The 14,127-nt window shown below is 38.7% G+C and overlaps 1 protein-coding gene across 3 annotated transcripts in view; it reads left to right on the forward strand.

The window, feature by feature from the left end:
• Window positions 1-14,127, forward strand: part of SORCS1 (sortilin related VPS10 domain containing receptor 1) — a 594,356-nt gene that overhangs the window by 506,545 nt on the left and 73,684 nt on the right. For all 3 annotated transcript variants that reach the window (XM_009215327.3, XM_003904235.4, XM_009215326.3), the window contains exon 18: window positions 5,483-5,654. In XM_009215327.3, coding sequence (XP_009213591.2) covers window positions 5,483-5,654 — 172 coding nt within the window. The remainder of the gene's footprint in view (window positions 1-5,482; window positions 5,655-14,127) is intronic.

Here is a 14,127-nt window from a genome sequence, read left to right on the forward strand (position 1 = left end):
CTTCAGGTCAGTAGTGTTTTATTTTCTTGAAAAAAAATACACACACACACATATATAGTGTTATATATTTTTGGGATATATATATTATATATATATTATTTCAATAGCTTTTGGAGTACAGGTGGTTTTTGGTTACATGGATGGATTGTGTAGTGATGAAGTCTGAGATTTTAGTGCATCTGTCATCTGAGTAGCATACATTGTACCCAATATGTAGTTTTTTCTCTCACCCTCCTTCTTCCCTCACCCGTTCTGAGTCTCCAAAGTTTATTATACCACTCTCTATGTCTTTGTGTAACCATAGCTTAGCTCCCACTTATATGTAAGAACATGTGGTATTAGATTTTCCATTCCTGAGTTACTTCATATAGAATAATGGCCTCCAGCTCCATCCAAGTTGCTTCAAAGGACATTATTTCATTCTTTTTTATGACTGAGTAGTATCCCATTGTGTTTATATACCACATTTCCTTTATCCACTCATCAGCTGATAGGCACTTAAGTTGTTTCCATATCTTTGCAATTGTGAATTGTGCTGTGATAAACATACATGTACACATGTCTTTTTGATATAATGACTTCTTTTCCTTTTGGTAGATACCCAGTAGTGGGATTACTGGATTGAATGGTAAATTTAATTTTAGTTCTTTAAGAAATTTCCATTCTGTTTTCCATAGACATGGTACTAATTTGTACTAATTTACATTCCTACCAGCCATATATAAGCGCTCCCTTTACACTACATCCACACCGACATCTATAGGTTTTTGCCTTCTTTTTTTTTTTTTTTTTTTTTTTTTTTTTTGAGGCGGAGTCTCGCTCTGTCGCCCAGGCTGGAGTGCAGTGGCGCGATCTCGGCTCACTGCAAGCTCCGCCTCCCGGGTTTACGCCATTCTCCTGCCTCAGCCTCCCGAGTAGCTGGGACTACAGGCGCCGCCACCACGCCCGGCTAATTTTTTGTATTTTGTATTTTTAGTAGAGACGGGGTTTCACTGTGTTAGCCAGGATGGTCTCAATCTCCTGACCTCGTGATCCGCCCGTCTCGGCCTCCCAAAGTGCTGGGATTACAGGCTTGAGCCACCGCGCCCGGCCGGTTTTTGCCTTCTTAAATTTGTAGTCTTTAACATTGGCTGCAAACTAGCATCACCAGGGGAACTTAAAAACAAAAACAAACTGATGCCCATAATTCTCAAATCAACATTTCTGGTTGCAGAGCCTGGGTGTCCATCTATTTTAAAGGTACCTCCAGCTAATTCCAAAAGGTAGAGAGGGTTGAGATCTACTAAGCTAGAATATACTGTCACTTTAATATACATTGAATACTCAAAAACATCTGTATTTTGCCATCACCACCTCAAAATGTCAGGAAAAAAACCTACTAAATAGAAAAGTCACAGGCTACAAAGACTTTTAATGCTTTTTTCCAGTTTTACTTTCACAAAAATATTGCCTCCTTCTTTTTTCTTTCGAGACAGAGTCTCGCTCTGGAGTGCAGTGGTACAATCTCAGCTCACTGCAAGCTCCGCCTCCCAGGTTCACGCCATTCTCCCACCTCAGCCTCCGGAGTAGCTGGGACTACAGGCACCCGCCACCACGCCCAGCTAATTTTGTTTTGTATTTTTAGTAGAGATTGGGTTTCCCCATGTTAGCCAGGATGTTCTCAATCTCCTGACCTCGTGATCTGCCTGCCTCAGCCTCCCAAAGTGCTGGGATTACAGGCATGAGCCACCACGCCCGGCCTATTGCCTTCATCTTTTTTAAGACTTCCAGGTAGCAAAGAAGCAAAATCAAAGAGGGTAGGGGCAAAAAGGAAAATGTGACAGAGGCATATCAAGATAGGGAGGAAGAGAATAGCTGAAACTGGGGTTGTTGGAGTAATAAAATCCTATCTACTGATGAACCATCGGTAATATCAAAGGCACATTTGCAGAATGTTTCCTTTTCAGTAATTGTACAAAGACTCCCTTGCCATTACAAAGCACTTTTCTTCTTGGCAGATTGAAGAATGCTTTACCAACTAAATGCATCCCAGTAATATTCAGAGCGCAGGTCCAACATAATCATAAGTTGTCTTGTTATTACGGAGGTAGCAGCCCCATTTAATAACATATTAAATGCATTATTCATTTATATAACTCAGACCCAGGGACAGCTGCTGGGATGAAAATAGAACCATTCTGTAATGCAGAAAGCAGGTGTGTGCTTACTTGAGTAAATGAACTCTGTATTACGGCACAATTTTCTTCTAAATTTCAGGGACAGGTCTGGTAGGGCTAATGTGATGCCATTTTCATACAGGAAATAAAATGGTTTCAGAATGGTTTTTAATGAGCATTTAAAAAAATTACCAACAGCCTTCTCTGTGGCATAGTCCCAGGGGGATGGATTCGTGCTTTGGATTTAAGCAGAACTCTGTTATTGCAGGATTCAGGAAAGCCTAAGGTAACGATTGATCAGAACAGTGACAAACAAAAGAATGTTCTCTAGCTGATGATACTAGTGGTGATGGTGAACCCATGTTTCGATAGCTGCACACCAAGAGAGGGTCACAGGTGTGCTTGGATGCTGAGTGATTAAAAATCATAACCTGACTTCAGTTTGTACAGTGCTTCACCTCTGAAACCTGTAGGCAGTCTCTGATGCATGGTGAAACTCACTGAGATACCAAACTTAACCTGGGTGGCATCACTGGTCATTTTCTTGCTACTATTGCTGTTACCAGGATGCTATCATACACCAGTGTATGCATTTTGTGTTTTATTTCCTTCTCTCTCTCACCTGCCCTTATTTTCTCTTTTAATATACATATACTCATAAGCAACTACAAAGGAGTTTTTAAAAAATATATCAGATGAGGCCAGGTGTGATGGCTCATGTCTTTAATCCCAGCACTTTGGGAGGCTGAGGCGGGCGGATCACTTGGAGCCAGGTGTTTGAGTTCAGCCTGGTTAATATGGTGAAACCCCATCTCTACTAAAAATACAAAAATTAGCCATTTGTGGTGGCACATGCTTGTAATCCCAGCTACTTGGGTGGCTGAGCCAGAGAATAGCTGGAACCCAGGAGGTGGAAGCAGCAGTGAGCCACGATAAAGCTGCAGTGAGCCAAGTAAAGCCTGGGCAACAGAGCGAGACTGTATATAAAAAAAAAAAAAAAAAAAAAAAATGATGTTCAAATTGCTTAGACGTAACAATGACCAACCAGCATGGGCAGTGATCTTATGTCTGGAGCAGAGTTTCGGTGACCCCCTCATGGGCTAGGTGTTAACCCATAAGTTGCTGAATTGTGAGAAGCAAGGACTCTAAGGACAGGGATCAGCATAGCTGGGTTGGTGAGTGAGATGCTTGGAGAGTTTGGGGATGTGGTAATAACCAATTAATATGCAGATATTTCCACATTTAAACTGGTACAGTTACTGGTATGGCCCTCCTGATTACCAGCTTTGAATGTTTGGAACACAAGGAGGCCCTCAACGAGCTTGAAGTTCATACAGCCACACCAGGAAGAAAATCATACCAGGTATAAAGAATTCCTATCAAAAAGAAAAAAAGAATTCCTATCAAGTAAATCATAAGGATTCTTTTAAGGGTTTAGAGGAGGGATAATCTCACTCCATTTAAAGCAGCAGTGCAGTAGTAAAGAGGGGATGTGTGCTACAAATTGTCTAGGGTCCTGGCTATTTGATCTTGAGAAAACTGGTTGGCACCTATGAATCTCAATTCCTCCATCTGTTTATTGGGAATAGTTACAGTATCTTATTATGGATACTTTCGAAGATAAATGAGTTAATTTATGTAAAGAACTTAGCACAATAACTAGGACATAGTAAGCACTCTCTAAATATGAAATTCCTGCCATTTTACTCTTATATTCAGAGAAATTATCTTAAAGAAGAGAAGAAGTAAGCTGTACCTTAAAGGGTGGGCACATTTTAGGCAGATGATAGGGCATGCAGGAGGACATTGAAGCAGAAAAGGAGAAAAAACACGTACTCTCAAGAAAATTAAAAGGAGAATGGACGTGGGCTTATGAGGGAGAAAGAGTCCAGGAAAGTAGAATAAAATTAGCTAGTGGAGGGCTTCATGCCCAGGATTACAGAATTTACAGCTTATCCTAAGGTCATATGAAGTCCATGAAGGTTTTGAACAGAGAAGAGAAATAGTAATAATATTAAACATAAATAATTGGTCATATTTTATGAGCATTTGCAGAGTATTAGGGTACTTTTAAGTACTCTGTGTACATTATTAACCCATTTAATTCTTACATTTAACATATGAAATGAGTTAAGCATTAATAATTGACATTGTAGTGATCCATAGTGTTCAAAGTACTTTTCCAGACAGTATCTCCTTTGACTTTCTCGCAGAGGAAAGGGCATTCACTGGACTTAAACACATTGGAAAACTATGCCAGTTTTGTAAATAAAGGTTTTCTGGAATCCAGCTGCATACATTCTTTCATGTGTTGTCTGTGTTCGCCTTCATACAGTAAGTGCAGAGTTAAGTAGTTGTGACAAAGTCTACATAACCTGCAAAACTGAAACATTGACTATCTGGCTCTTTCTATAAAAAGTTTGCTGACCTCTGGTCTAGAAGAGTGGAAAGTAAGCTTTGATTGCTTCTCATTTGGGCTCTACCACTAACTCTAGGCACTTAAACTTGGGAAATCAAATATATACATATATAAAGTGGTTGCTATGGACCCAACAGTATAAAACGATAATGGCTAGATAACACTGAACCTCAAAAATCTTAAAGGTTTGTCATCCTAAAATTGCAAATTTTAATTTACTATGAATCTGATAAATTATATAGGTTAATTTTATAGAATAAATTTTTCCCCATTATAGCTAAAACAAGAAATAAGCAAAAGAGCATCAATCTGCAAAAACTAAAGTCTCTTTAAAGTGAGGTTTGATCGTTTAACCAGTATAACCTCTCATGAAATATTGAGTAGAAATATCAAATTTAGCCAGTGTTGTCTGTGCTACACCATAACTGTAGCAGTCTGTATGCGATCTATGAATGTTGAGTCACATATCCATCATAATCTATTCTTTCTCTGAATTGTAAATTCCTTTGCAATATTTATTACTCATTCTAGTTCTTAATTATATAGCCTTTGAATTATCTCCTAGATTAGCCATCTATGTCTTTCCAACTAGCTTATAAACTTAGTGAGAGTAGGGGCTATATCTTCTATTTCTGCGCATTTCCCACAACTCCACAATGAAGTGATTCATTAATTTTAGAGATGAATAAAACTCAGTTACAATGCTAGTAATAGATACAGCATGTGACCATGATTCTGTCTCTGTTGGGTGCTTTATATGAATTAATCCTACTTCTTATAGTAGCATGAAAGATGGTTACATGCTTACTGATGGTCCTCAGGGCTAGGCACTATGTCTAATTTAGAAACGTGGGAATGATTCACATTATAATGAGCTGCCTTACAACTTGAGCTTCTTTCCATTTAGGTACAGGAAGGTGGTTTCCAATAATTGCACTGATGGAGTAAGGGAACAGTACACTGCTAAACCACAGAAGTGCCCAGGGAAAGCCCCGCGGGGGCTGCGGATAGTCACGGCTGATGGAAAGCTGACAGCGGAGCAAGGACACAACGTCACTCTCATGGTGCAATTAGAAGAGGTAGGGCTGATTCCTATCTCCCTGCTACTTTCTATGGCCAGTGATTTTTCTTAATAAACCATGGTTTTGTTTCCATATCTTTTTCAACCTTCTCCATTTTAGATGCTATTTAAAAATTTTTATTTTACTTTTAGTTCCTTGGTTTTTGTTGTTATCACTTTACCTTCCCTGATCTATTTCTTTAATTACTTACATTTCACCGCAAGTTGTTCTTCACTCATACTTAATCTCTTACTTTTGGAGGATCTGTCAGATTTAATCTTGCCTTCTTGGCAATTTTAGCAAAATCGATTTTCTCAGAATACATAAATAATATTCCTGAAATAATTTAATATATACACATACTAAACTAACCTGAGAGATGCTAATACTTTCATCCCCTCTCAGCCTGCAGGGTTTTCTTTTCCAAGGGCAACATGATGGTCATGCGTATAGCATTGAGACCAATCTAAACATAATTGAGTGTAATTTATCTGGCAGTTAAGAGTTTGTATTGTGTGGCACCTCAGGGATATCATTAAAAGCATGCATTATTATTTGCCAGATTATGGTTGTCTGAAATGTCTATTTATATGGTGGGTAAGATGAAATTTATCTTATATATTTTAGAATATACATAGGAATTCTGTCATCTTGTAAATGAGGAAGACGGTCTCTAAAGGATAAGTACTGACATTAAATCATCTCAATTATTAAACCAAGCAGTCCTATCCTCAGTCACGTTTTCTGGGTACCTAATTATGGTTACCATTGTGTAAAGCCCTGTAAATACAAAGGGATTTTAAGGGCTAACAATGACACCAGAATTAAAATATATAACATTGACTTCCAGCTTCCTCTGCTGATAGTCCAGTGACCCTCAGTTTTTGCCAGGTATAAGAAAATCACCTGGAGAGCATGTGAAAACACAGTTCTCTTGGCCACATCCTTAAAGATTCTGATTCAGTAGGTTGGAGTCTGACTCAAGAATATACATTTCTAACAAGTTCCCAGGTTGTGCATTGTGCTCAAGAAAAACAAAAACCGTGGCAAGGCTAGGGGTATAGAGAAGTCAGAGGCTCTGGAGTGTGACATGAAGATGGAAAGATGAAGCATTTATGATTGCTTTGTCAGGTTTGATGAAAATTTGTAGTATTTTAATTCTCATAGGAAAAATAACTGTGAAATAACGAGTTTGAAACTCTAGCTCAAATGATGTGCATATCTCTGGTCCAAGGGCCATTTACAGAACCACTGTGTAACCCAATACTCCTTTCCTGATTATCTCCTTAATGAGTGCCTTTCAATTGTATTCAATCTTCTAAATACTAAGGTGCCAAAAATTCTTCAGTTGGAACTAGAAAAATACAGGCCAATTTAGGCAAATTGGAGTCGCTCATTTTTCACATAAATTCTTTGGGGATTTCTGCTTGAGACTATGACAGATTAGCATGCAGTAAACCAAATATATGCATATATATTTAGAGCAAGAGAGACAGAGACAGAGAGAGAAGAAGAAGAAAAATGAAGAGGAGGAAAGGAGGACTAGGAGCTGAGACAACTATGAAGAGGATTGAGAAGCTAAAATTCCTTTCTTAAAAAATGGGAAATTCACTGCAGTGAGTCCAACATTTTATGCTATATTTTCCTTTCGAGAACTTTACCAATTCATATGCCACACTATAGAGGAGGTACAGATTTCAGATTTCCAGTAAAAGGCCAAGTAGAAAGTGTTGGCTAAACAGGTGTTAATAGACTCTCAAGGCTTGGGAGATAAAAATTGGACTATGAGGACATTCCAAAGTTGGAAGTGATAAGGTCATATCCCAGGGAGAAGGAAAGCACAGGGAAGCAGCACATACCCAGGGCCTTTTTCCTCCCTGAGGTATTTCATGATACCTAAGTAACACAGGAAACATAGAAAGCAGTCAGAGGCTGAGAAGTTAAACAAAGTTTTTAGAAGTATTGCTCTTTGGGGAGATAAAAATTTGAATTCAAGACCTATCAAGGAGGAGGACCCTGGTGAACTATCTAAGACTTGGTTCTTGGAACTTCTGGAAATCTCTGTCCTAGGAGTAAAGGCAAACCTGAATTAGAACAGGCCCTCTGTACCCAGAAATCCAATCTGAAATCACTTCAGTCTCTGAATCAATTAGAGTGATTCTCTTCAACTCTAAAATGATTATTAGAAACCAAAGTAAACCTTCTTTAATGGAAAATAACATAAACCACAGGTTTACCCAATATTTTTCATATAAAATGTTGGGCATTTAGAAAAATCCAAGTATGTCAAGATACAGGACCAACAGGGGGGATAAACAGAAAAGAACAACAGTTGGATGAGATATAGTGCTTATTTAAGATATCCTGTAAAATAACAGTGATTAATATGTTCACGAATGTGAGAAAAGGTGGAAAATTGAACCCCAGGGCAGTAATCAATAAGAAATACCAAATAGAAATTGTAAAAATAAAGATATAATAACTGATATTAAGAACTTAGGTTTACAGCAAATTGAACCCATATGAATAGAGGTTAAATGGAAGAAAGGACAGCAGGAAATATACCGTCTAGAGCAAAAAAGAAATAGAATATAGAGAAAAAATAATAAGAGGCAAATGGAAAATGATAAAAAGGTCTAATACAGATGCAACTGTAGCCCCAGAAGGAGAAGAGAGAGATAAGGAACAAGAATCATTTTTGTAAAGATAAGGGCTGAGAATTTTCCAAGCCTGATGAAAGATATCAACATATTAACCCATAGATTTAACAGAATCAGCAACCTCAAGAGAATATGTGCAAAGAAAAATCACTGAGCTATTACATTCAAACCGCTGAAATCTAAAATCAGAGAGAGGTGTTTAAAAAGTCCAGAAGAAAATGGAATGACATCTTTGAAGCGCGGCAGAAAACACGAATGGTTTTTTAGTTAAACAATAATGGGGATACCGAAACGGGAAATGTTCCCTTGTCCCCCTCGCAGGCGTGTGATGGGGGTGTGGCTCGCTTCTTCAGCGCCCCACTACTGAAATCTCTAGGGGAGCACACAGGAGCAGGCTGTGGGGCTTTGACCCCACGTCAGAGTCTAGCCGTGAATGTTTACAGATCCTGAAGCCCCAGTGGGCGTTTGCTACCGTATGCTCTTTCTGTTTTGCGGTCTATAGACAGCTTGTCTTACCCAGCTCAATTAGGCCCTCTGCCTTGTCGCAAGGACAGACTGCTTTCTGTATCCTGGGTTCTTACCTTGGTGCACTGGAAGAATCGGATCACACCTGGGCTTGGAGAGTGAGTGCAAAGTTTTATTGAGCGGAGGCAGCTCTCAGCAGATGGAGGAAGCCAGAAGGGGATGGAGTGGGAAGGTTTTCCACTGGAGTCGGGCCGCTCAGTGGCCTGGGCTCTCCTCCAACTGCTCCAGCTAAATTCTGTGTAGTTCTGCTGGTCGGTGGCCTACCGGCATGCTGGTGCCTGTAGGTGCATTCCTCTTGACGTCCATCTGCCTGTGTGTCTGCTTGCTAGGGTGTCGGGGGCTTTTATAGGCACAGGATGGGGGCATGGCAGGCTAGGGTGGTCTTGGGAAACACAACATTTGGGAGCAAAGGCAGGAGTGCCTGTCCTCACCTGGGTCCCAAGGCACAGGCCCAGGGGTGGAGCCCTAGCCAGGGACCATGCCCTTCCCCGCTTCCGTATCATTTAAAGGGACCATTCCCTTCCCTTCCCAACACTTCCTTCCATAGCAATATCTCATAAAAACCACTGCCTATAAAAAGAAATACTAAAAATAATTATTCACACATAAAGAAAATGACCCAGACAGAGGCACACACTCAAACACACACAAAATAATGGAAGGAATGAAGAGCAAGAAAGGGGGTAAATTGAAATTAATAATAACTGTGCAGACCAAGAGTGATAATCAGCTGTGGGATTTTAAATATATGTAGAATTAAAATACATTAGAATAATAACACAGTATGTGGAGGGAATTAAATAGAGTTAAAGTAGTTTAAGGTTCATGATACATCTATAAAGAGATAAAAGTACTAATTTATATTAGACTCCAACATAATCAGAATGTGTGCTTCAATACCTAGAGTAACAACTGAAGAAGTAGTAAGAGAATCTTATCATCAAGCTACTGACAGGGGAATTACAGTAACTTTAAAATGGTTTCATTAATCCAAAATAAGGCAAGTAAAAGAGAAAAAAAGAACACAATACAGTTGAGACAAATAGAAAACATCTACTAAAATGGTAGATATAGGCATGGTGTGGTGGATCCCAACATTTTGACAGACCAAGGTGGGAGGATCATTTGAGTCCAGGAGTTTGAGACCAGTTTGGACAACTACCAAAAAAAAAATAAAAATAATGAAAAAAAATAGCCAGGCATGGTGTCGTGTGTCTGTGGTCCCAGCTACTTGGGAGGCTAAGGTGAGAGAATCACTTGAGTCCAGGAGTTCAAAGCTACAGTCAACCATAATTACATCACTGCACTCCAGCCTGGCTGATAGAGTGAGACCCTGTCTCAAACACATTAAAATTAAAATTTTAAAATGGTAGATATATCCTCAAATATTATCAATAATTACATTTTGAAAATTAGTGATTTTTGTCACTTCAGTGCTTTTTGTCAGGCTTAAGAAGTCTTTATCTAAACCAACATTGTGAAAACAGCCATACCACAAGATTTCTCTTTAGGTTTCACATTAATGTATATGATTTATCTTGAATAAAACTGTTTCAAGTTTCTATATTTCATCCACACGCATATCCAATTGTCCCAATACCATTGACAGACTATTCATTTCACATTGAATTGCTATAAGCCTTTGTCATAAATCAACTGACTGTCTATTTGTGGTTCCATTTCTAGGCACTCTATTCTGTTCCCTTGGTGTGAATTTCAAACCCTATGTTAATTACTAATTTCAAACACACTATATTTTCACTAGAGGTAGGGTGAGTCTTGATGCCTGGACATGTAAATCCTCTACACAAGTAGAAAATTTTGTGTGTGTGTGTAAAATTTATAATAGCCTCAAAATACAACAGATATTTACACTCAAATCTAAAAACTTATTTTCAATAGCACTACCCAGAAAACAACACAAATTTGGAAATACATTTTGAAAAAAACCTAAATGAATGGAGGGATACACCCTGATCATGGTTTGGAAGACTCAATATTATAAAAAGACATCAATTTTCTTCATATTGACTTGAATTAAAAGCAGTCTGAATAAAAATCTCCAGCATGTTTCGTGTATTAAAATTGACAATGTGATCATAACATTTACACAAAATGTCAAGACCTAAAGAATAGCAAAGATACTTTTGAAGGTGACTCACAAACTTGGATGACTAACATTACCATATATATATATACCCACACACACATATACACACACATATATGGATGTATGTCAATATATACATATATGTATGTATATCATTCACAAGCTGAACAAGGAGAGTCAAGAAACATATATACATGCATGTATTATATATATATAGATACATATCTACTTTATGACAAATGAGACACTGTAGTACAGTGGAGAAATTATAATATTTTCAATACATGGGTGCTACAATTTTGAATATCCATATGGGAATACATGAATCTTTATCTCACATAATATACAAACATAATTATAACTGTATTGTCTTTTTTTTTTTTTTTTGAGTCTCACTCTGTCGCCCAGGCTGGAGTGCAGTGGCGAAATCTCGGCTCAACTGCAATCTCCGCCTCCCGGGTTCAAACAATTCTCCTGCCTCAGCCTCCCAAGTAGCTGGGACTACAGGCATATGCCACCATGCCCAGCTAATTTTTGTATTTTTAGTAGAGACAGGGTTTCACCACGTTGGTCAGGCTCGTCTCAAACTCCTGAACTCAAGTGATCCGCCCACCTCAGCCTCCCAAAATGCTGGGATAACAGGCATGAGCCACTGTGCCCGGCAATACTAACATTTCTAAAAGAAAGCACAGAAGAGTATCTTCATGACCTTGTGTTATGCAAAGATTTTTTTTAAAACATCAAAGAAAACCCATTAACTATAAACGAATTATACTAAGAAATTCTTTATACTTTCTTTATAATTATACTTTCTTTATAATTTTATTTTTATTTTTATTTGTTTGAGATGATACCTACCTTTGTCACCCAGACTGAAGTGCAAGTGGCATGATCTTGGCTCACCGCAACCTCCACCTCCCAGGTTCAAGCGATTCTCCTGCCTCACTCTCCTGAGTAGCTGGGATTATAGGTGCCAGCTACCACACCCATCTATTTTTTTGTACTTTTTGTAGAGACAAGGTTTCACCATGTTGGTTAGGCTGATCTTGAACTCCTGACCTCAAGTGAACTGCCCACCTAAGCTTCCCCAAGTGCTGGGATTTACAGGCATGAGCCACCACGCCCAGCCTAATTATTCTAATTTTAAATAGGACTACATTAAAATTAAGAATTTCTGTTATTTAAGGCATTATTTTGAAAATAAAAAATTAAGTCCTAGAGGGGAAAAAGATATCTGTAATAATACCTTTTCAATAAGCTATTATTATTCAATTAAGCCCTAGAGGGAAAAAGTATTTGTAATAATACCTTACTGAAAAGGTATTATTACGGTAATAAAATAATAAAATTGTTTTATTTCTTTTTTATTGTTTATTTTTATTGTGCAAAATAAAACAATTTCAAGGAGGGAATCATAATTAGGAGAGTATAAATAAATTCTACAAATTAATAAGGGAAATACTGGTAACTCAATAGAAAATGTACAAATGGGGCTGGGTGTGGTGGCTCACACCTGTAATCCCAGCACTTTGGGAGGCCGAGGCAGGCAGATCACAAGGTCAGGAGATCGAGACCATCCGGGCTAACACGGTGAAACCCCATCTCTACTAAAAAAAATACAAAAAATCAGCCGGGCGTGGTGGCGGGCACCTGTAGTCCCAGCTACTTGGAAGACTGAGGCAGGAGAATGGCGTAAACCCGGTAGGTGGAGCTTGCAGCTTGCAGTGAGCTGAGATCGTGCCGCTGCACTCCAGCCTGGGCAACAAGCAAGACTCCATCTCAAAAAAAAAAAAAGAAAACAGAGAAAAGAAAATGCACAAATAACTCAAGGTAACCAAATAGCCAATAAGCATATGAAAAAATTCTGAGCATCCCTGTATAATGCAACTTAATTTATAATAATATATTACTGTGCACCATCAGAAGATGTATATTTAAAAAGACTAATAATAAGCTGGGTGTGGTGGCTTACAACTGTAATCCCAGCACTTTGGGAGGCCAAGGTGGGCAGATCACTTGAAGTCAGGAGTTCAAGACCAGCCTGGCCAACATGACGAAACCTCATCTCTACTAAAAATACAAACAAAAATAAAACAACAACAACAAAAAATGAGCTGGGCATGGTGGCACGTGCCTGTAGTCCCAGCTACTTGGGAAGGTGAGGCAGGAGAATCATCTGAACCCAGGAGGTGGAGGCTGCAGTAAGCTGAGATTGCACTACTACACTACAGCCTGGGTGACAAAGTGAGACTCCCTCTCAAAACAAACAAAAACAAAAACAAAAAAAAAAGACTAATAATATCAGGTGTTATTGAGAATGTGGAGCAGCTGGTCATTCATATAATGCTGTTTGGAGTGTAGATACATACTGCCATTTGGGACTTGTTTGACATTAACTGCTCTAGCTGAACATGTATACCACCTATGATCCGGTGTTTCCACTTTTAAGTATATACTTATCAGAAATGCATACACATACGCACCAGAATGTATGTAAGATAATATGCGTAGCAAAAGTATTTGTAAGAGCCATAACTGGAAACAATCTAAACATCCATGAATAGTAGAATACATAAACTATAGTATATTTACAGAATGGAATGTCATTCAGCAATGAAAAAGAACAAACTAAAGCTATATGCAAAAAACTTGGATAAATGTCATATCCATTATTGAGCTAAAGAAGTCAGACTAAAAAGAATATATGTTGCATTATTCCATTTAATTAAAATGCAAAAATAGTCAAAGCTATTAATAATTTATGGTGGCCACGTGTGGTGCCTCGCACTTGTAATCCCAGCACTTTGGGAGGCCGAGGCGGGCAGATCACAAGGTCAGGAGTTCGAGACCAGCCTAGCCATCACAGTGAAACCCCATCTGTACTAAAAGTACAAAAATTAGCTGGGCGTGATGGTGGGCGCCTGTAATCCCAGCTACTTGGGAGGCTGAGGCAGGAGATTCGCTTGAACCTAGGAGACGGAGGTTGCAGTGAGCTGAGATCACAAAACTGCACTCTAGCCTGGGTGACAGAGCTAGACTCCATCTCAATAATAATAATTCATGTAATAGAAGGGAGAATTACTGTTAACTTTGGAGGCAGGGTGATTGGAGAACTTTGGGTGTACTGACAGTTTTCAGCTGGTTCATCTGGGTAGCAGTTAATGGATGCATTCACTTTGCAAAATTCAAGTTGTAT

Source organism: Papio anubis, chromosome 11 (genome assembly GCF_008728515.1).
Source record: "Papio anubis isolate 15944 chromosome 11, Panubis1.0, whole genome shotgun sequence".
NCBI classification, from domain to species: domain Eukaryota; kingdom Metazoa; phylum Chordata; class Mammalia; order Primates; family Cercopithecidae; genus Papio; species Papio anubis.